Source organism: Crinia signifera, chromosome 1 (assembly GCF_055691185.1).
Source record: "Crinia signifera chromosome 1, ASM5569118v1, whole genome shotgun sequence".
In the NCBI taxonomy this organism is placed as follows: Eukaryota; Metazoa; Chordata; class Amphibia; order Anura; family Myobatrachidae; genus Crinia; species Crinia signifera.
The window spans coordinates 47,852,255-47,875,069 of NC_139217.1; the positions used below are offsets into that span (position 1 = coordinate 47,852,255).

General features: G+C 42.6%; 1 protein-coding gene, 1 long non-coding RNA gene and 2 pseudogenes across 2 annotated transcripts; 2 read left to right on the forward strand and 2 right to left on the reverse strand.

Moving 5' to 3' along the window:
- The first annotated feature begins 1,215 nt into the window (after positions 1-1,215).
- On the forward strand, positions 1,216-2,647 carry LOC146079909 (uncharacterized). The gene is made up of 2 exons (XM_083186659.1): positions 1,216-2,156; positions 2,529-2,647. The coding sequence occupies exons 1-2, from the start codon at positions 1,517-1,519 to the stop codon at positions 2,645-2,647; spliced, it is 759 nt and encodes a 252-aa protein (XP_083042785.1). The 5' UTR covers positions 1,216-1,516.
- A 1,230-nt stretch (positions 2,648-3,877) lies between these two features.
- On the reverse strand, positions 3,878-4,880 carry LOC146009267 (uncharacterized). The gene is made up of 3 exons (XR_014444634.1): positions 4,389-4,880; positions 4,182-4,299; positions 3,878-3,990 (listed from the first exon to the last, which is right to left on the reverse strand). It is a non-coding gene; the product is annotated as an uncharacterized LOC146009267 (long non-coding RNA).
- An 8,060-nt stretch (positions 4,881-12,940) lies between these two features.
- Positions 12,941-13,060, reverse strand: LOC146039115 (5S ribosomal RNA; annotated as a pseudogene).
- Positions 13,061-20,968: 7,908 nt separating this feature from the next.
- LOC146039126 (5S ribosomal RNA) lies at positions 20,969-21,088 on the forward strand (annotated as a pseudogene).
- Positions 21,089-22,815: the final 1,727 nt, after the last annotated feature.

Genomic DNA, 22,815 nt, shown 5'->3' on the forward strand with positions numbered 1-22,815 from the left:
TGATTCTGCTGATGGTGCATATGAGCCAGCTGCAGGTTGGCCTGCTGCAGAAGGGCCAGGTGTAGGTTGCCCTGCTGTAGAATGGTCAGGTGCAGGTTGGCCTGCTGTAGAAGGGCCAGCAGCCTCCTCATTTCCCACTGGCTGCATGTGCAGTGGCACATAGGAGGTGCTGGAGTCCATCTGTGTGCAATTATATTTGTTTTGTATTATAATTTATTTTGGGACATTCCTGCCATGGTTTGTATTTTTTGGTATCTTCATTTTTTTGTCATTGCATCACAGTGGCATTGACTGTGAAATGTATATAAATAAATTTCTTTACTTTACAACAATTGTGTGGTTTAATTAGTACATGTCGCATACACATGTGTATTGCTAGTATTAATATTTAGTCATGTCCATTGTTAGCAGGTTTAAAGTGTGTCCGAAGTACAGCATATGTGGGTGATTAGTAAGGTTTCCTTGAAGCAGCAATGGTTTCAATTAAAGCACTGACAAGCGTCCTATTAGTGAGTAATGAGTAAAGGAGTCGATTTTATTGGGTTCAGGTGTTAATGCTTGTAGTCATTAGGCGGTCCGTTCGCCTCCCGCAGGAACGAGTGGTGTCCGCAAAGCAATAGTGGCCTTTTGGACACCGCACATTTCTTCCCTTTTTGTTCGCGTGCATTCGGAGTGGTATCCGAATGCACGCCCCCCAACATCAGTGTACTCCCCCGTGTCCGCCCATGTTTCCGCCCCGTTTTGCCCACTTTGAAACTACGCCCATGTGTCATTCCGCATGACGCCCATAATACGCCCATATTTCCCGAATGATTGCGGTGACCAGTTTTGTACGGGATTTGCCCGAACAGGTACGGAGTCAAGGCGTGGCACATGCGCGTAGCGTTCTCCACGCATGCGCAGACGCCGTAAAGACGCGATCCGAAAGTATGCGGTAAAGTACGCGTCAATCAGAATAAGGGCCTTTGCCGGATCACGCTGTTTGCTGAGACCTACACTCTAGTGGAGCATCTGCTTAAATGAAATAGCAGTACAGCCAGCGCACACTGTCTGGCAAATGCACATTACCGGCTACTATAAACGGCATAAAAAAACAGCCGTCGGGTTGTGGAACTTTTACATACAGGGATTGGACACTGCTTCTATATAGGTGAGCAATACACCAACTTGTACGCTCCCTATCCTTACTCTGCAAGGGATAAAATCTATAATACCCCGTTCTCATTGCCTAAAAAACCCGGGTATTTGGCAGGGCGAGCGGTAATTTCCCGTGTCGTGTCTCAGTGTGAACGCGTCCTTTTGAAATTCCCGGGTGTTATGCCCCGGGAATTACACACGGGTTTTTTGCAGGGTTTTTCCTGGGTAAAACACGGGTGTACTTCAGTCTGAACAGCGCAGACACGGGTTTTTCAAACATGATGGAAAAAAAGAAGCTCATTGGCGGATGTGATCAGGTGACGTGACGTCCATTTCATGCTGCGTCTGACGTCCATATGCTGCGTCGAGGAGAGCAGACATGTCGCACTGGAGGGATGAGGAAGTGCTCGAGCTGCTAGCAGTGAGAGGAGAGGAGGAGATAAAAAAGCAAGTGACCGGCACAGTGAAGGACTCCGTTGTTTACTACAACATCGCCAAAATCCTGTCTGCCCGTGGCATCGTCAAAACGCAGCAACAGGTAGTGAATAAACTCAAAGCCCTGCGGAAGCAGTATGCTAAGGTCCATGACCTAAACAGGAGGAAGAGTGGTGGTGCCCGTATGGACTGGCCATTTTATGACCAGTGTAATGTCATCTTTGGGAACTCTGCACTGGCTAATCCCATATCACTGTCCTCCTCCAGCAGTTTTGCTGGCAGTGCAGCAAGTGTCTGTGAAGAAAACGCAGTAGCAGCAGCAGCGTCACCCATTGACCTTGAGGCCACAGACAGTGAAATGGATTCCCGCTCTGTCCATGGTGAAGCCCAATGTGAAGTTCTGGATTCATCATTTAACTCCCACAATTCAGCTGTAGGCCCCACGGCATTCTCTTCACCTGTGCAGCATCCGCCATCACCTTTGCAGCGACCACCATCAACGCCTGCATCATCACTACCTGCTGAAGGAAGTCCAGCCTTTGAAGCATTGCCACAGAGTGCACGTCCAAAGTTGCGGACCAACAGTAAGTTTATAACTTTTTACACACACCATTATTACACAGTACTATATTTTTGTTTATTAAAGAAATATGTTGCAGCATGTAGCAAGAGTGCAGGAGGGAAAAGGCCTCAAGCATGCATGTGCCAACACTGCTTTTTTATTTAAGTATTTTTGAAATTTAACATCCACATGCATCTGTGCAGAAGGGATCTGATTCAGGCCTGTCAGCAACATTGCTAACACATCTGAATGAGAAGTTAAGGTTTTACTGATATCTAGCCTTCAGCACAGATGGTTTTCCAAGTGCATGGGCACCAACAATGTCTTTTGGGTAGAAGGAGAAGTAACATTATTATAGTCTTGTATAGTAATGTGTTGTTTGTTTTTCCCATAGTTTATAATGTGCCACTGAGAAGAAAGAGGTCCACTAAGATGGAACAAGCCACAAAAGCAATGACCACCGTAATGCTTGAACACCTGAAGGAAATGGATAATTCGATGCAAGTTCATTAAGATGCTCGTCTGCAGCGATTTATGGACAATGAGCGTGACCTACAGAACACGTTCATTACTGCCATTGTTGGTATGCATGAGCGTATCAATCGAGAGAACCGAGATACGCAGATGGAGTTCCTTAATAGTCTATTTAGGGCACAAGGCCATGCACTGCCCCAGCCACCACACAATAATTTTCAGTATGGTTATCCAATGTATAGCGCAGGCCAACCAAATTTTGTAGGCCCAACCCAGGGGAACATGGTGCCATACAGCACACCTCACCCACCACCAATGTCACACCTTTTCCCTGAGTATGCTGCTGGGACTCCTCAGCCTCAAGCAAATGACCTCCATTTCCCTGAGCGTACAGCAGGTCCACCTCAGCCTCCCCCAGTTCCACCGCACTCCTCAGAGTATGCGTCTGGGACACCACAGCCTCCAGCAAATCCTCGACATTTCCAAGAGCGTACAGCTGGTGCACCTCAGCCTCCACCAGTTCCTCCGCAGTGCCCCGAGTATGCTGCTGGGACACCTCAGCCTCCAGCAAATCATTGCCATTTCCCTGAGCGTACACCGGGTGCAACTCAGCCTCCCACAGTTCCACCACACTGCCTTGATTATGCGGCTGGTCCACATAGTCATGCGGAGAATCGAACGGCTCCAAGAAAGGAAAACCCCCGCTACCATGTGCTGTAGAGGTGTTTATTGACTTTTTGTTTATTTGTCTGCCCACCCGGCCTGTACAGAAGTTATGTAAGGCATTTGGGTATTGTCATTACAGTTTTATTATATTTTTCTATGTGCATTTTTGGTACACTTTATGCTATTTAACTAAAAAAATATATGTTGTACATATGAATAAAATATGTACAAACAAACAGAAATGTTTTTGAAGTTTATTGAAAATTAAAAACTATAGTACACTAGTGGGTTAAAGCAAATATGTTATTGGTAATGGTGTTGCGAATGTCTTCTGCACATGTGTTTGTCCCCTCATACATCTCAGAATCTGCAGAGTGATCTGATTCCTCAGGCTCCAGTACGGTCCATTCTGGTAGAAACTGTTCTTTCTTAAACTCACATATGTTGTGCAACACACAGCAGGCAGCAACTACATGAGGCATGAAGCTGGTATCAATGTCATTGCGCTTCATTAAACAACGCCAACGGCCTTTTAGACGGCCAAAGGCATTTTCTACCACCATTCGTGCAGAACTGAGGGTGTGGGTGAAATCAATTTGTTTCGGGGTAAGTTGATGGCGCTGGGTGAACCCCTTCATTAACCATCGTCGTAATGGGTATGCTGCATCCCCGATTATATGTACTGGGATCTCCACCCCATCGATGATCTTCGATTTCTGCAAAGTAAAATAAGAGTTACAATATGGAATTCTTGGAGTACAAGTATGCTATTCTGATTGCCACTTTTCTCTACCGGTGTAAAGAGAGACATTGAAAAACAACAATACATGTGGTACGTTGGTTATACATACATGCATACATAACACTAAAAATATCCCAACTGCAACATGCAAAAACATATCTTTACCTCTCTAGGGAACAACCAGCCATCCTGCTTCTCCTCAGCAATAAGGTATAGGTCCGAATTTGCTAGAACCCTTGCATCATGGGAACGGCCAGGCCAGCCAATGAAGACATCAGTGAAGCTGAAAATATAAAGTGTTAAGATTTCTGTTTTGTTACCCTAGCAATACGCAAAGTACAGTTTAATATTATCATAAAAAAATGTACTTACCAATATTTGTGGTCCACTACAGCCTGTAGAATTATGGAGTGCCAGCCTTTGCGATTAAAGTAATCCGCATGGTTTTCTGTGGGGGCAATAATAGGAATGTGTGTACCGTCTATAGCTCCAGCACACTGTGGATATCCACGATGCAGGAAACCAGCGATGATGTCGTCCAACCTTTGTCCTTGAGGTAAGGTGATGAAACGACGGTAAAGTCCTTCCAGCAAAGCCTGCGTCACCTCATGGACTATAGTGCATACAGTGGATCTCCCCACTCCAAACAAGCAGGCGACTGTGCGGTATTCTCCCGGTGTAGCATACCACCATAGCGCTATCGCTAGTCTCTTTCTAGGTGAGATGGGTATTCTGCAGTTTGTGGTCTGTCTGGAAAGTGCAGGGGTTAGAAGGTCCAGCACATACTGAAAGGTCCCACGTGACATGCGAAAATGCTCCATCCACTGGTCATCCTCATAACCCTCCACTGTAGACCAAAATACCTCGCCATGGCCCTTATTCTGTTTCGAGCGGTACGGCCCGCGTGCGGCCGTACCGCCGATGTTTTCCGTCTGCACATGCGCAGAGGTCAATCTGCGCATGTGCAGGCGAATTCGCCGCACATAACGTTAGTACGCCGCAAAGGGGGCGTATAGGGGAGTGAGGGGCTTCATGCCCTCATTTCCCTATGTATACGCCCCGCGTTTCATGGGCGTTCCCATGCAAACGCGGGGCGTACGCATGGTAATGAGGGCATGACGCAACTCATGGGGGCGGAAAGCTGACGTCGCCGGATGTCAGCTTTCAGCCCCCATACAAGCTACCACACGGACGATTGTCCGTGTGGTCTCAGCTTGCGGGAGCTGCCGGGGCGTGCGGACCTGCCTTCGATGGTCGACGACCATCGAATGCAGGGGGCAGCTCCCACCATGGTGGAGGCGTACGCCTCCACCATTTTTATGCGGATCGCCAGCCGTCCGTGTACGGACGGCCGTGGCGATCCGTAGGGTGGGCGGGGATTGGTTTGTGCGGCCGGAGCCCCGTGTGCGGCTCTGGCCGCACCAACCAGAATAAGGGCCCATGAGAGCAGTCTCTGGTCCACATTCGCCGGGTACTGGATGTGCTGAACCTCAATATGGAGGTAACGCTGGAGGTGATGAAAGCTCTTCTCCTTCGCACATAATGAAGGCGAGCACTGTCTCTCTCAGCAAGAAATTGCGCTCTCCTCCTCTTCAAAGTGCATTGTGCAAGGTAGCACAATGTAAGCAGCTGCAGCAAGCTCTCATTTGCTGCATGAAACAGCAAAATGGTGCAAAACAAAAGCATCTCATCAGCCATGATTCCAGCAATGCAGTGTGCTTGGAAAAAACAGGCCACTTTATATGACATCATCCTCAGCCAGCCAATAACAGCTGCTTTCTAAAACAGCCAATCACAGTTACTTTTTCAACAGCCAATCAAAGCTGCTTTTATATTCACACACTTGTTGGCAGGGCAGACCAGGGGAAGCAGTGTGAACGCGTCATACACGGGAATTTCCCGGGTTTAAGGTGCTGTAGAATGGGGAAGAAAAGTATCCATTCTCTGTGCCCCGCCAAAAACACGGCAAGAAAAACCCGGGATTTTGCAGGGGCGGCAATGAGAACATGGTATTACTAATACTGCCTACTGTCATAAAAGACTTTGCCAACTAACACTATTTGCGTGTCCTGCTTACATGCTAAAGGATTGGCTTCTTTCGCTGTATCGGCTCATTAACCCTTGAATGTGCGGACCTCCCTATTATGCATTGAACTACTATTGCTGCTAAATATATGCTGCTATAAATCTGGAGACCCCATACCTCCAATACCATTCTATATTGACTGAGCTATATTTTAGATAATTTTATTTTTGTTTATTTTTGTGTACATGTATTTGGTTATATATGTGATACTTTTTAATGCTATAAAGTTGTTACAATTTAAACAGTGTGTCCAGATTTATTTTTATTCAGCAGATACAATCAGCAACTTATTTACCCAGCAGCGCAAAGCATCTCAATTGTCTATCTTTATGTTGGGAGGTATAACTATTTATTTTTACGCTATGCGCGCCCTTGTGGGATTTCAATCCCACCCTGCTTACTTAGCTCTTTAATGATTCACATGATGTATTTTTTTACATTGTACAATAAGCCTGTTTATTTATACTGTACAAGGGGTGTGCAGTCATTTTCTGGTTGCACAAAAGGTATTATATACAGCATATACAACAAACAAGTAAATATTATTCACCAGAGGAGTCTATGCAAAGTTGCATGAGCTGATACCACTTGGGGAAGTCGCTGGACCAGTCTGAAGCTGGTCTTTCTTCTACATGCTGGGTAAAGGTCTCCACCGCAACTTTCAGTGACTCATAACAAATACTAAGCCTCTTACGCTTGATTTGTGGGAACATTAAAAAGTCACAAGAGGGTAGTTCTGCACTGTACGGCAAATGATCAAAATCCTGGATGTGTTAATGGACAAACTATCCACCACTTTGCTGGACTCGTGGGCAGGTGTAATGTTGTGTTGGAGAAGGGCACCATGAGCGTACGTTCTTGGACGGTGCCTGGAAATGGCTTCCAGCACTTGTGGCAGGCATTGGTTGGTGTACCAGTCCCCAGTGACGGTACGCTGCTACCCCAGTGGTACAGTAGCTGCATTACGACTCCTGGACATCCAAAAACCACCATCTGCATGCAGTCAGTCAAAATTATTCTGCAATTGCAGTCCACTCTTGTAGGCATAGAAGGTCATGGTTCTATAGTGGCCTCTGTTGAGCTCCATAATGAGTTTTTGAAGGAAGTGAATATTATCATTATTATTATAAAGTTTCTTATATAGCGCAGCAGATTCCGTTGCGCTTTACAATTGTAAACAGAGATAAAACAAATTGGGTAACAACAGACAGACTTGGAGGTAGGAGGGCCCTGCTGCAAGCTTACCATCTATAGGGACATAGGAGGGAAACACAAGGACAGGTACCAGTAATAGCATAGCAGTCCCACCTAGTTATAAGTCCAGAAGGGAAGCTATATAATACATAAGTGCCTCAGAAGGTTATGCGTATGGTATATCAATAGGATAGGTTTGCCTGAAGAGGTGAGTTTTCAGGGAACACTTGAAAATTTGGAGGCTAGTGGAGAATCTTATTGTGCGTGGAAGGGCATTCCATAGGATGGGAGCAGCCCGATGAAAGTCCTGTAATAGTGAATGGGAGCTGGTGATCCGTGCAGGAGATGCAGAACTTGTGCAGAGCAGAGTGGTCGAGATGGGAGATATTTTGTGATAAGTAAAGAGATATATGCTGGTGCAGTATGGGTAATAGCTTAATATGTGAGTAGAAGTATTTTATATTGAATACAGTAAAATACAGGCTTCTTGGCTGGTGGGAATATAAGTAATTCGGTTTTGGAAATATTGGTGATTTCTTCAGTGAGCTGTGCTGCGTTTATACAGTTCTGTGCCTTGTAATTTTACAAGAAATTTACTCAGAGATTACAGTTCACAACCAGATTGTGTCTACTCTACCTATGCACTGTACATCTGGAAACTTATTGCACATCTCTCGTAATTAATACAAATTTCTTCTGTACTGTTACACTGGCATGGAAAAAACTCACTTTTAGTTAATGTTAGCATCAACTATCTAAGGCAGACATTTTCAACCGGTGTGCCGCGGCACACTAGTGTGCCGCGGCCAGCTGACAGGTGTGCCACCATGCCTCGGGTCACGGCGACACACCAGCGGAGCTTCACTTTGACAGGGGGGACGGGCAGGCGGCTCGGCATCATGCTGGACGTTGTGGGTTGTGTGTGGTCGTGCGGCGCTGAGTGGCTGTCCGGGAATGCTTCTCCGCCCGCCCCCCTGTCAGTGTGCGTCCATGTGCGCACCGCCCGCCCGCTCACGGCTCCCCCGCTGTGCACTGTCCGGGACTCGAGAGACGTGCTGTGCTGCTATGCAATAATCATATATCCCGCTGGACCACTAGCCAATGGGCGCTTGCGGTCCAGCAGCCAATCAACTGGTGGCTGCTGGACCGCGAGAGCCCATTGGCTAGTGGTCCAGCAGCGGAAGATATGAATATTACATAGCAGCACAGCACGTCTCTCTCCCGTACATAGCGGGGGAGCCGTGAGCGGGCGGGCGGTGCGCACATGGACGCACACTGACAGGGGGGAGGGGTCGTCGGCGTGTCAGCACAGGCAGGAGGGGGGTTTGCACACGGACGCACACTGGGAGGAGGTGGGGGGGTGAGGTGAGCGGGCCGGCTAACCATCGGCTGGCTAAGTATGGTGTACTCCCACCCACTCTCCCACCCTCCTGCACTCACCCAGCCACCCTCCCACCCCACTGCAGATACCCTCCCAGCCACCCTCCCACCCCACTGCAGATACCCTCCCAGCCACCCTCCCACCCCACTGCAGATACCCTCCCAGCCACCCTCCCACCCCACTGCAGATACCCTCCCAGCCACCCTCCCACCCCACTGCAGATACCCTCCCAGCCACCCTCCCACCCCACTGCAGATACCCTCCCAGCCACCCTCCCACCCCACTGCATATACCATCCCAGGCATTCTACCACCCCACTGCAGATACCCTCCCAGCCACCATCCCACCCCACTGCAGATACCCTCCCAGCCACCCTCCCACCCCACTGCAGATACCCTCCCAACCACCCTCCCACCCCACTGCAGATACCCTCTCAGCCACCCTCCCACCCCACTGCAGATACCCTCCCACCCTACTGCTCCCACCCTCCCTCCCTGCCGCACACTACTGGCGGTGCATTGAATTTCAAATAGCGGACGGGAGCCAGGAGTGGGCCACTGCACAGTTCTGTTTCCCTTGGCAACGAGCAAATTCAGTCCACCTTGGCATCGAGCATGAAGCCCCTGGCATTGAGCATGTAGGTAAGTGGCACTTATGTGTCAAATGTGTATAGTGTGTTATATAGTATGTCACGGGCATTGAGGAGTGTTATATAGTATGTCACGGGCATTGCGGTGTGTTATATAGTATGTCATGGGCATTGCGGAGTGTTATATAGTATGTCATGGGCATTGCGGAGTGTTATATAGTATGTCATGGACATTGCGGAGTGTTATATAGTATGTCATGGGCATTGCGGAGTGTTATATAGTATGTCATGGGCATTGCGGAGTGTTATATAGTATGTCATGGGCATTGCGGAGTGTTATATAGTATGTCATGGGCATTGCGGAGTGTTATATAGTATGTCATGGGCATTGCGGAGTGTTACATAGTATGTCATGGGCATCATGTGTGGGCTTATGTGTAATCGGAATTACAAAGTTCACTAAAATGTGCAATGGGCATTACGGTGTGTGGCATAACATGTAATGGCCATTATGGCATGTGGTATACTATATAATGGGTGTGCGGTGTGTTGGCATTATGTTGACAAATTTGGTGCGCGCCTTCGGCACGCACTGTCCATATTGTCCCTCGTTTGCAAGAAATTTGTTGAGTCCTGGCATAATGTGTAATGGCCATTGCGGTATATGGCATAGCTTGTAATTGGCATCACGATGTGACTTGTAATAACTTGTAATGGCCATTAATGTGTGTGATATAACATGTAACTGGCATTATGGTGTGCAAAATCAAGAATGAAATTGAAGCAAAGGTTTAAAAAAATCAACATAAGGCGGGACTGGGGCGGGTCAGGGGGTGGGCCAATGTCTGGGAATCTCTCAACAAAAAGGTGGTAACCCTACTTACAAGTGCGCAATATTTTTGGAATATCTGATTAAAAAATGTTGGTGTGCCTTGGCAATTTTGAAGTCTTGTCTGGTGTGCCACGACCTGAAAAAGGTTGAAAATCACTGATTTAAGGGGTCTAGAGCAGGTCTACAGTGGTCATGCTGATGATGCCTGTGATCTAGTGCACACATATGCCATGTTTATGGTTTCCCCGCTCAACTGTTATTTTTCAAATACAGCTGATTGGCTGGTGCATTATCACCTTCTACTTTAAGTCCATTTGATCTCTTCAGCAGGCTTAATACATCTGCTCCTAAGTTACATACATTTGCACACATCTGGTAAGCCACCTGCCCCTGCAAGGCATCTATGTACCGGTGGTTAAACGCTACATGATAAAAGAGTGGGCACCTGGTGGCACCCTATTATCTTCCAATATGGCACTACAAGGATCAGTATACCCTAAGCGTCTCCAGGAGCGGGACATCACCGGAGGGGGGAGTTTGTGCTCCCCCGCTTAGGCAAACAAGATGTTAAAACATCTTGTCAATGTCCCTTCCTGCTATGCGCCGCTATAATATATGTGCCCCAGTGGGATTACTGGAGCAGGTGTGAATGCCTATACTCTAGCAAAGAATGTCTGCCAGGAACTGTCATTTATAGGGAGGAGCCTGCTGCAGACCAGGGACGTGCGGTGAGGTAAATGGCTCAAGAGTCCCTGGCAAATACCAGAGACAGATATGCACACAATATATGAGCCATGGGGTACATGCCGGCATTATACACATGTGCAGCAGTATACACTACTTGGGATTCGAGTTTTGATAAGAGATGTGCAGAAAAGGTAGCCAGGTGAGGCACTGCCTCACCTGCCCTGAACTTTTTACTCCAGAGTTTTAACTATAAAAATGATTAGAATAATAAAAATACGATTTTTTTAGATATTCTTTGTATTTTTTGACATGCTTTAGAATTTCAAAATGCCGGCATATACGCTAGTATGACAGGAAAGGCTGTGCGTCACCTACCTCACCCCACCACATGCCACTGCTGCAGACACTAGGATGACCTCATCAATTAATGATACTGCCCCTTTAAGAAGATCTCCAGTACGGCGCTCATGCTACCCAGAAGACACTGGCCGCTGCATCCAGTCCATATATATATATATATATATATATATGGGGAAGGGGGTATTTGTGGGGCGCCACTTGTGTCCTGAACAACTGAGCTTTTTGGTACAAAAACAGATATACCTTTTTCAGAAAAAAAGGGTGTCAGCTGACCTTTAAGAAAAACACCTTGGTAAGGGGTGTAACGTGAGGAATACAAAGGTTTGGAAAAGGTCTAAGCGACTAACAAATATCTGCACCAGAACGGTTTAACTTTTAAAACATGTAAAAGTTTTTATTCGTATAAAAAATATATATATATAAAAAATGCACAGGAGTAATTTATATAAGAGCAAACAATACACGGAGTATCATAGAAAAAACAGTACAGACAGTAAAAAAGCTTTAATAAAAGTGCCTATCAAAAATATTTAAAAAATGGGAGATATATAAAAAATTAATAAGATACGGTACAGAGGTACCAGAACTTATCTTTTCTATGGAGGAGTCAGCAGGCAGTACCCAACGCGTTTCGTCATCTAGGACTTCTTCAAGGGGTGAGGGGGATGTCTGCCTGGTGCTCTATTTATACTATGTAAGTCTGGGGATAACAATTATGATGTCACATCCTGTAGGATGTGGCTATCGTTTCAGGGATAACAAAAAACTATAAAAATTTGGATGCAGACACATTAGTGTCTAAATACTGGCTCTATGTAGCCTGCGCTTTGAAAGGTTAGTAGATATTAACAGTGGAAAGTGGATAAAAACACATATATAATAGCGGGGATGCGTGCGCCCACTTCCGGCGGGCGCACGTCACTTCCGCCCCGCTTCCTGTGTCCGTCTATGCTATCAGTGGGAGCCTCTTCCGCCTCTCTCCGGCGGATGTTAGAAGTCGCCCCACTTCCTTTCTTAGGATTGCGTCTCATTGGTCTGTTACATTCCTGACGTCAGGTCTGTGTAAACGGAGTTCATTTCAATCTCTGTCTCCGTTTCGGCGGCCATTTTGTTAGAGATTTTTCAATCTTTTGCTTGGTGAATCGGCCATTTTCTCGGATACAGATATGCAGACTTTAGAGTGATATTGCTCGATTTTCTCATGGGACATATGGAAAGATATGAGTAATGAATACAATATGTTAGTATTTGTGCTTGTAAGTGCAAAGTACATAGCTTATGTTAACCATATAGATGATATTTAACCATATAGATGACTTTATAAATGCAGCATGAATTATTTCAATAATAAATTATTTTAAGAGCGCACTGCCCTTCATGAATTCATAATGACCCAAATAAAAGAGAATCCCTATGTATATACAATTATAAATATACATATGTACAATACATAAGAAATGGTGGATAAGAGATATATATAAAATACCTATAAAGTACAAGGATAATAGCAGCAGAATATTTATACAGTGATAAAGGGATGGAAAATCCTTAGTGTGACAGCTGATTCTTTTATAAAGACTTAATAATATATAAATAAATAAATAAGTGAGTGATATAATAATGAAGTGATAATCAGTGTTTTTTAGTAATTTTATTATTTTTAATTTATATATATTACAGTGATTTCTGTATATAAAGACATAATAATATATTCGTGCATTTGTGAGAGAATAGTGGAGGGAGTTGAGCCATGGTATCTCTATTGAGTCCTTGCCACGAGGTATACGTTGTCTGTACATTACAGTACCCGTTCTTCTCAGGTAGTCACCTGTCCTGATACTGTACGGGCCCATACACTGCTTGGCTACCAAGATCGGACGGGTTTGGGCATTGCCAGTGTGGTATGACTGTAGTGTTTGTTCCATGTTTCCTGACCTCTCGGACTTTGTTACCTTATTGCTCGTGTAGTGAAACCAGAGTGAAAGTGAGGGGAAAAAGAAGATATGTGATCCAGTTAGTGTTAGAACAGTAAAGTTTGCAGGGAGTTTACAAGACCTTTACAGGAATGGTGCAATCTCGTATCCTTCATTTAGACCGTTTGGATACAATGTCTGGAGCTGGAAAATCCAGTACATCTCCCTTTGGGATAATTTCTTAGCCAGGTCACCACCTCTGTCCCCCAGCTGGACATGTTCGATTGCTTTGAACGTTAGATCTTCAGGGTTGGAGGCATGGGTTTCAGTGAAGTGTCTAGGGACTGCGTGATTGTCCATTTTATTCTTTATGCTTCTCACATGTTCCTGGATCCTTATTTTTAGGGGGCGTTTCGTCTTGCCGACATATTTCTTCCCACAAGTACATTCTAATAAATAAATAACTGAGGTGGAATTACAGTTGGTAAAGTCTTTTATTTGGAATTCATTATTGTTTCCCATGTCCGTGAAGCTCTTCCTATTAGGGTGGAGGTACTTGCATATAATGCATTTGCCGCATTTATATGATCCTTTGCACTTCGGTAATCTGTTGGATACTGTGGGCCTTTTAAGCATACTAGGTGCCAATATGTCTTTTAGATTCTTAGATTTTCTATATACAATGTCTGGTTTCGGTGGTAGAATTCCCTTTAATACTGGATCCATCAGGAGGATTCCCCAATGGTTTGTTAATGACTTCTTGATGGTGTCTTCATGTCTGTTATAGGTGGTAATGAATGCCACTGACTCTTTTCTCTCATCTTCTTTCTTCTTTTTATACGTGAGTAGTGAAGCACGGTCTATGTTTCGTGTTTTTTCTGCTGCTTTTTCGATTAAACTGGGTGGATAATCCTTTTCTGTAAATCTTTGTCCATAGAGGGTCAATTGTTCTTCCATATCTTCTGGCTTGCTGCAATTTCGTTTGATCCTATGAAATTGGGAGAATGGTATGTTGTCCTTCCATCGTTTAAGATGGTTACTCTTGTGGTGCAAGTAGCTGTTCTTGTCCACGCTCTTGACATAGTTTTTAGTTACTACTTTGTTGTTTTCGTGTGTCAAGATCAGGTCCAAACATTCAATGGAATCTTTCTGTACATTCGATGTGAATTTTAAATTCATATCATTAGTATCCAAACTTATGAAGAATTCCTGGAAGCGTGAATCTGTTCCATCCCATACGATTAAAATGTCATCTATATAACGTTTGTATAAAATAATTTCATTTGTGAAGTTAGGGTTATTATAAATATGTAGATTTTCCCAGTGTCCCATAAAAAGATTTGCGAAACTCGGCGCAAAGATAGTCCCCATAGCTGTTCCGCACTGCTGTAGATAAAATTGATCCTGAAATTTAAAATAATTATGATGTAGAATAAAAAACATGACATCGCAGATAAAATCCCTGTGCTCCGGTGTGATTGAGGCATCCTTTTCTAGGTAACTCCTGCTAGCTTCCACTCCTTTTTTGTGTTCGATGCAGGTATACAACGATTGCACGTCTATCGTTACCCATTTGTATGTGTCTTTCCAGTCAAAATTTTCCATTATATGGAGTACGGATGTTGTATCTTTTAAGTAAGAAGGTAAACATTTGACATATTTATTGAGAAAGCAATCCACATATTGCGACAGGTTCGAAGTTAGTGAGTCTATACCTGCCACGATAGGTCTTCCGGGCGGGTTGTTAAGGCATTTATGGATTTTAGGTAAAAAGTAAAAAATTGGGGTAATGGGGTCTGATCTTAAAAGAAATTGGTACTCATCTTTTGATAAAATATTTTTCCTGAGACCTTGTAGTAATAGAGTACGTAATTCCTCAATGTATGTGTCTTTCGGATCATTGGGTAGCATGCTGTATGACTTCTTGTCATTCAGAAGTCTTTCTGCTTCTTTGACGTAAGATTCCCGATCCATAATAACCAGTCCCCCCCCTTTGTCAGCCGGTTTTAAAACCAAGTTTTGGTCCTTTTGGAGTTTTTTCATTGCCTCTCTTTCTGAATTTGTCATGTTTTTTGTTCTGACCGGTGTCTGTTCTATGTCACAGAGATCTTTCTTGACAAGGTCATAGAAGATGCTGATGTTTGATCCTTTCGATTCCAAGGGGTAATATTTGGATGCCGGCTTCAAACCTGATTTCGATCTGTTTTCAAAATTAGATGTTATCGCATCTTCTTTCCTTAGGAAATGCCTCTTCAATGTCAGTTTACGTACAAATTTATTCAGGTCAATATATGTGTCAAATCTGTTCAAGCTGCTTGTGGGTGCGAAGGATAGTCCTTTTCCCAATAGGGACACTTCTGGTGCTGTAAGTGCGTGTTTTGAGAGGTTAAAAATGCCTTTATTCTTTGCCAAGGTTTCGATGTCTTGAGGATTTGTTATGCCGCTCTTTTTTTGGGATCTTTTCCTCCCACTGCCCCGTTTTCCTCGTCGTCTGCAAGTCTTCTTTTTAGTGGCGATGCTTGTTTTACATTCTCCTTCAGAATTACTCTCCAGTCCTCTTTTCTTCTTGTTCCTGTGCTTGGAGATAAAAAAGACGAGGAAGACGGTTCTTGTTCTCCGTTTGGTCTTAGCCTTTGTAAAGCTGTAAATCGGTTGTTGGTCTTTATTGGTGCATAGTTCGGTGAGTCGTAACTCTTATGTCTTGCTGATGATTTATGTGTAACATGTTTCCACTTGTTTCTGTTATCCTGCGGGTGTGTATGTTCAATATTATTGAATCTGTTCCAATTTTTGACCTTACCTTGGTCATAATCTGTCTTGTCCCTCAAGAATTTCTTTTCTTTGCCTTTAATGACATCCTCCTCTATTCTTTCCAATTTTTTATTGAGTACTTTCTCGTTGACCCTGTAATCCTCTGTATCTTTGTAGGTTTCCAAGACTCCTTCCTGTGTCTTTATATCTACTTCCAGTTCTAACAGAGTTTTCTGTTTCTCTTCGATTAGTAGTTTCATCAAACTCAGGGAACATGCGTGGAGAGTGGCATCCCATTTTTCCATGAATGGTGAGTCTTGGTTCCCAAAGGTTGGTTGTTTTTGGATTCTCAAACCTCTTGGAACCCTATTCACTGAGATATAATGTTGTAGTCCTTGTATATCCCACCAAGCCTTAATCTCCTTTGTGAGTGTCTTTTCTATGGCCCAGAACAGATCATCTAGGTCTTGTGATGGTGCTGTCTCGTTAGTTTGTTTGTTCTCATTAAAAATACTTTTACACAAAATGTCTCTTTTTGTGGTGCGTTCATTATTTCTGAACATATTAAAAAAGTGTTCTGACACCAGGCTGCCTTACAAAAAAATAACCGATAATGTCCAGGGAAAGGGGGTATTTGTGGGGCGCCACTTGTGTCCTGAACAACTGAGCTTTTTGGTACAAAAACAGATATACCTTTTTCAGAAAAAAAGGGTGTCAGCTGACCTTTAAGAAAAACACCTTGGTAAGGGGTGTAACGTGAGGAATACAAAGGTTTGGAAAAGGTCTAAGCGACTAACAAATATCTGCACCAGAACGGTTTAACTTTTAAAACATGTAAAAGTTTTTATTCGTATAAAAAATATATATATATAAAAAATGCACAGGAGTAATTTATATAAGAGCAAACAATACACGGAGTATCATAGAAAAAACAGTACAGACAGTAAAAAAGCTTTAATAAAAGTGCCTATCAAAAATATTTAAAAAATGGGAGATATATAAAAAATTAATAAGATACGGTACAGAGGTACCAGAACTTATCTTTTCTATGGAGGAGTCAGCAGGCAGTACCCAACGCGTTTCGTCATCTAGGACTTCTTCAAGGGGTGAGGGGGATGTCTGCCTGGTGCCAAAGCGCAGGCTACATAGAGCCAGTATTTAGACACTAATGTGTCTGCATCCAAATTTTTATAGTTTTTTGTTATCCCTGAAACGATAGCCACATCCTACAGGATGTGACATCATAATTGTTATCCCCAGACTTACATAGTATAAATAGAGCACCAGGCAGACATCCCCCTCACCCCTTGAAGAAGTCCTAGATGACGAAACGCGTTGGGTACTGCCTGCTGACTCCTCCATAGAAAAGATAAGTTCTGGTACCTCTGTACCGTATCTTATTAATTTTTTATATATCTCCCATTTTTTAAATATTTTTGATAGGCACTTTTATTAAAGCTTTTTTACTGTCTGTACTGTTTTTTCTATGATACTCCGTGTATTGTTTGCTCTTATATAAATTACTCCTGTGCATTTTTTATATATATATATTTTTTATACGAATAAAAACTTTTACATGTTTTAAAAGTTAAACCGTTCTGGTGCAGATATTTGTTAGTCGCTTAGACCTTTTCCAAACCTTTGTATTCCTCACGTTACACCCCTTACCAAGGTGTTTTTCTTAAAGGTCAGCTGACACCCTTTTTTTCTGAAAAAGGTATATCTGTTTTTGTACCAAAAAGCTCAGTTGTTCAGGACACAAGTGGCGCCCCACAAATACCCCCTTTCCCTGGACATTATCGGTTATTTTTTTGTAAGGCAGCCTGGTGTCAGAACACTTTTTTAATATGTTCAGAAATAATGAACGCACCACAAAAAGAGACATTTTGTGTAAAAGTATTTTTAATGAGAACAAACAAACTAACGAGACAGCACCATCACAAGACCTAGATGATCTGTTCTGGGCCATAGAAAAGACACTCACAAAGGAGATTAAGGCTTGGTGGGATATACAAGGACTACAACATTATATCTCAGTGAATAGGGTTCCAAGAGGTTTGAGAATCCAAAAACAACCAACCTTTGGGAACCAAGACTCACCATTCATGGAAAAATGGGATGCCACTCTCCACGCATGTTCCCTGAGTTTGATGAAACTACTAATCGAAGAGAAACAGAAAACTCTGTTAGAACTGGAAGTAGATATAAAGACACAGGAAGGAGTCTTGGAAACCTACAAAGATACAGAGGATTACAGGGTCAACGAGAAAGTACTCAATAAAAAATTGGAAAGAATAGAGGAGGATGTCATTAAAGGCAAAGAAAAGAAATTCTTGAGGGACAAGACAGATTATGACCAAGGTAAGGTCAAAAATTGGAACAGATTCAATAATATTGAACATACACACCCGCAGGATAACAGAAACAAGTGGAAACATGTTACACATAAATCATCAGCAAGACATAAGAGTTACGACTCACCGAACTATGCACCAATAAAGACCAACAACCGATTTACAGCTTTACAAAGGCTAAGACCAAACGGAGAACAAGAACCGTCTTCCTCGTCTTTTTTATCTCCAAGCACAGGAACAAGAAGAAAAGAGGACTGGAGAGTAATTCTGAAGGAGAATGTAAAACAAGCATCGCCACTAAAAAGAAGACTTGCAGACGACGAGGAAAACGGGGCAGTGGGAGGAAAAGATCCCAAAAAAAGAGCGGCATAACAAATCCTCAAGACATCGAAACCTTGGCAAAGAATAAAGGCATTTTTAACCTCTCAAAACACGCACTTACAGCACCAGAAGTGTCCCTATTGGGAAAAGGACTATCCTTCGCACCCACAAGCAGCTTGAACAGATTTGACACATATATTGACCTGAATAAATTTGTACGTAAACTGACATTGAAGAGGCATTTCCTAAGGAAAGAAGATGCGATAACATCTAATTTTGAAAACAGATCGAAATCAGGTTTGAAGCCGGCATCCAAATATTACCCCTTGGAATCGAAAGGATCAAACATCAGCATCTTCTATGACCTTGTCAAGAAAGATCTCTGTGACATAGAACAGACACCGGTCAGAACAAAAAACATGACAAATTCAGAAAGAGAGGCAATGAAAAAACTCCAAAAGGACCAAAACTTGGTTTTAAAACCGGCTGACAAAGGGGGGGGACTGGTTATTATGGATCGGGAATCTTACGTCAAAGAAGCAGAAAGACTTCTGAATGACAAGAAGTCATACAGCATGCTACCCAATGATCCGAAAGACACATACATTGAGGAATTACGTACTCTATTACTACAAGGTCTCAGGAAAAATATTTTATCAAAAGATGAGTACCAATTTCTTTTAAGATCAGACCCCATTACCCCAATTTTTTACTTTTTACCTAAAATCCATAAATGCCTTAACAACCCGCCTGGAAGACCTATCGTGGCAGGTATAGACTCACTAACTTCGAACCTGTCGCAATATGTGGATTGCTTTCTCAATAAATATGTCAAATGTTTACCTTCTTACTTAAAAGATACAACATCCGTACTCCATATAATGGAAAATTTTGACTGGAAAGACACATACAAATGGGTAACGATAGACGTGCAATCGTTGTATACCTGCATCGAACACAAAAAAGGAGTGGAAGCTAGCAGGAGTTACCTAGAAAAGGATGCCTCAATCACACCGGAGCACAGGGATTTTATCTGCGATGTCATGTTTTTTATTCTACATCATAATTATTTTAAATTTCAGGATCAATTTTATCTACAGCAGTGCGGAACAGCTATGGGGACTATCTTTGCGCCGAGTTTCGCAAATCTTTTTATGGGACACTGGGAAAATCTACATATTTATAATAACCCTAACTTCACAAATGAAATTATTTTATACAAACGTTATATAGATGACATTTTAATCGTATGGGATGGAACAGATTCACGCTTCCAGGAATTCTTCATAAGTTTGGATACTAATGATATGAATTTAAAATTCACATCGAATGTACAGAAAGATTCCATTGAATTTTTGGACCTGATCTTGACACACGAAAACAACAAAGTAGTAACTAAAAACTATGTCAAGAGCGTGGACAAGAACAGCTACTTGCACCACAAGAGTAACCATCTTAAACGATGGAAGGACAACATACCATTCTCCCAATTTCATAGGATCAAACGAAATTGCAGCAAGCCAGAAGATATGGAAGAACAATTGACCCTCTATGGACAAAGATTTACAGAAAAGGATTATCCACCCAGTTTAATCGAAAAAGCAGCAGAAAAAACACGAAACATAGACCGTGCTTCACTACTCACGTATAAAAAGAAGAAAGAAGATGAGAGAAAAGAGTCAGTGGCATTCATTACCACCTATAACAGACATGAAGACACCATCAAGAAGTCATTAACAAACCATTGGGGAATCCTCCTGATGGATCCAGTATTAAAGGGAATTCTACCACCGAAACCAGACATTGTATATAGAAAATCTAAGAATCTAAAAGACATATTGGCACCTAGTATGCTTAAAAGGCCCACAGTATCCAACAGACTACCGAAGTGCAAAGGATCATATAAATGCGGCAAATGCATTATATGCAAGTACCTCCACCCTAATAGGAAGAGCTTCACGGACATGGGAAACAATAATGAATTCCAAATAAAAGACTTTACCAACTGTAATTCCACCTCAGTTATTTATTTATTAGAATGTACTTGTGGGAAGAAATATGTCGGCAAGACGAAACGCCCCCTAAAAATAAGGATCCAGGAACATGTGAGAAGCATAAAGAATAAAATGGACAATCACGCAGTCCCTAGACACTTCACTGAAACCCATGCCTCCAACCCTGAAGATCTAACGTTCAAAGCAATCGAACATGTCCAGCTGGGGGACAGAGGTGGTGACCTGGCTAAGAAATTATCCCAAAGGGAGATGTACTGGATTTTCCAGCTCCAGACATTGTATCCAAACGGTCTAAATGAAGGATACGAGATTGCACCATTCCTGTAAAGGTCTTGTAAACTCCCTGCAAACTTTACTGTTCTAACACTAACTGGATCACATATCTTCTTTTTCCCCTCACTTTCACTCTGGTTTCACTACACGAGCAATAAGGTAACAAAGTCCGAGAGGTCAGGAAACATGGAACAAACACTACAGTCATACCACACTGGCAATGCCCAAACCCGTCCGATCTTGGTAGCCAAGCAGTGTATGGGCCCGTACAGTATCAGGACAGGTGACTACCTGAGAAGAACGGGTACTGTAATGTACAGACAACGTATACCTCGTGGCAAGGACTCAATAGAGATACCATGGCTCAACTCCCTCCACTATTCTCTCACAAATGCACGAATATATTATTATGTCTTTATATACAGAAATCACTGTAATATATATAAATTAAAAATAATAAAATTACTAAAAAACACTGATTATCACTTCATTATTATATCACTCACTTATTTATTTATTTATATATTATTAAGTCTTTATAAAAGAATCAGCTGTCACACTAAGGATTTTCCATCCCTTTATCACTGTATAAATATTCTGCTGCTATTATCCTTGTACTTTATAGGTATTTTATATATATCTCTTATCCACCATTTCTTATGTATTGTACATATGTATATTTATAATTGTATATACATAGGGATTCTCTTTTATTTGGGTCATTATGAATTCATGAAGGGCAGTGCGCTCTTAAAATAATTTATTATTGAAATAATTCATGCTGCATTTATAAAGTCATCTATATGGTTAAATATCATCTATATGGTTAACATAAGCTATGTACTTTGCACTTACAAGCACAAATACTAACATATTGTATTCATTACTCATATCTTTCCATATGTCCCATGAGAAAATCGAGCAATATCACTCTAAAGTCTGCATATCTGTATCCGAGAAAATGGCCGATTCACCAAGCAAAAGATTGAAAAATCTCTAACAAAATGGCCGCCGAAACGGAGACAGAGATTGAAATGAACTCCGTTTACACAGACCTGACGTCAGGAATGTAACAGACCAATGAGACGCAATCCTAAGAAAGGAAGTGGGGCGACTTCTAACATCCGCCGGAGAGAGGCGGAAGAGGCTCCCACTGATAGCATAGACGGACACAGGAAGCGGGGCGGAAGTGACGTGCGCCCGCCGGAAGTGGGCGCACGCATCCCCGCTATTATATATGTGTTTTTATCCACTTTCCACTGTTAATATCTACTAACCTTTCAAAGCGCAGGCTACATAGAGCCAGTATTTAGACACTAATGTGTCTGCATCCAAATTTTTATAGTTTTTTGTTATCCCTGAAACGATAGCCACATCCTACAGGATGTGACATCATAATTGTTATCCCCAGACTTACATAGTATAAATAGAGCACCAGGCAGACATCCCCCTCACCCCTTGAAGAAGTCCTAGATGACGAAACGCGTTGGGTACTGCCTGCTGACTCCTCCATAGAAAAGATAAGTTCTGGTACCTCTGTACCGTATCTTATTAATTTTTTATATATCTCCCATTTTTTAAATATTTTTGATAGGCACTTTTATTAAAGCTTTTTTACTGTCTGTACTGTTTTTTCTATGATACTCCGTGTATTGTTTGCTCTTATATAAATTACTCCTGTGCATTTTTTATATATATATATTTTTTATACGAATAAAAACTTTTACATGTTTTAAAAGTTAAACCGTTCTGGTGCAGATATTTGTTAGTCGCTTAGACCTTTTCCAAACCTTTGTATATATATATATATATATATAAAAGATCCAGGGTCCGGCACTCCCAATAACCATACAAAACCCTTTAACAACGGGTCCCGGTGCCTTCACTAGTAGACAAATGCAGTAACCTTCGGATGTGCGGCACTCGGAAATAACGTGATGAACACAGGGTAATCAGCAACGTTTCAGTTTAATTAAAAACTGTTTTCAAGCCAATTTATAAACAAAAAGTGTCTTACCTAAATACCATAGTTTGCCGCCTTGC

What these genes read in the sequence shown, in the direction of transcription:
- LOC146079909 (XM_083186659.1), top strand. Translation starts at nt 1,517, where the DNA reads ATGTCGCACTGGAGGGATGAGGAAGTGCTCGAGCTGCTAGCAGTGAGA. An exon ending in TCCAAAGTTGCGGACCAACA is followed by an intron (nt 2,157 to 2,528) that starts GTAAGTTTATAA and finishes TTTTTCCCATAG; the next exon opens with TTTATAATGTGCCACTGAGA.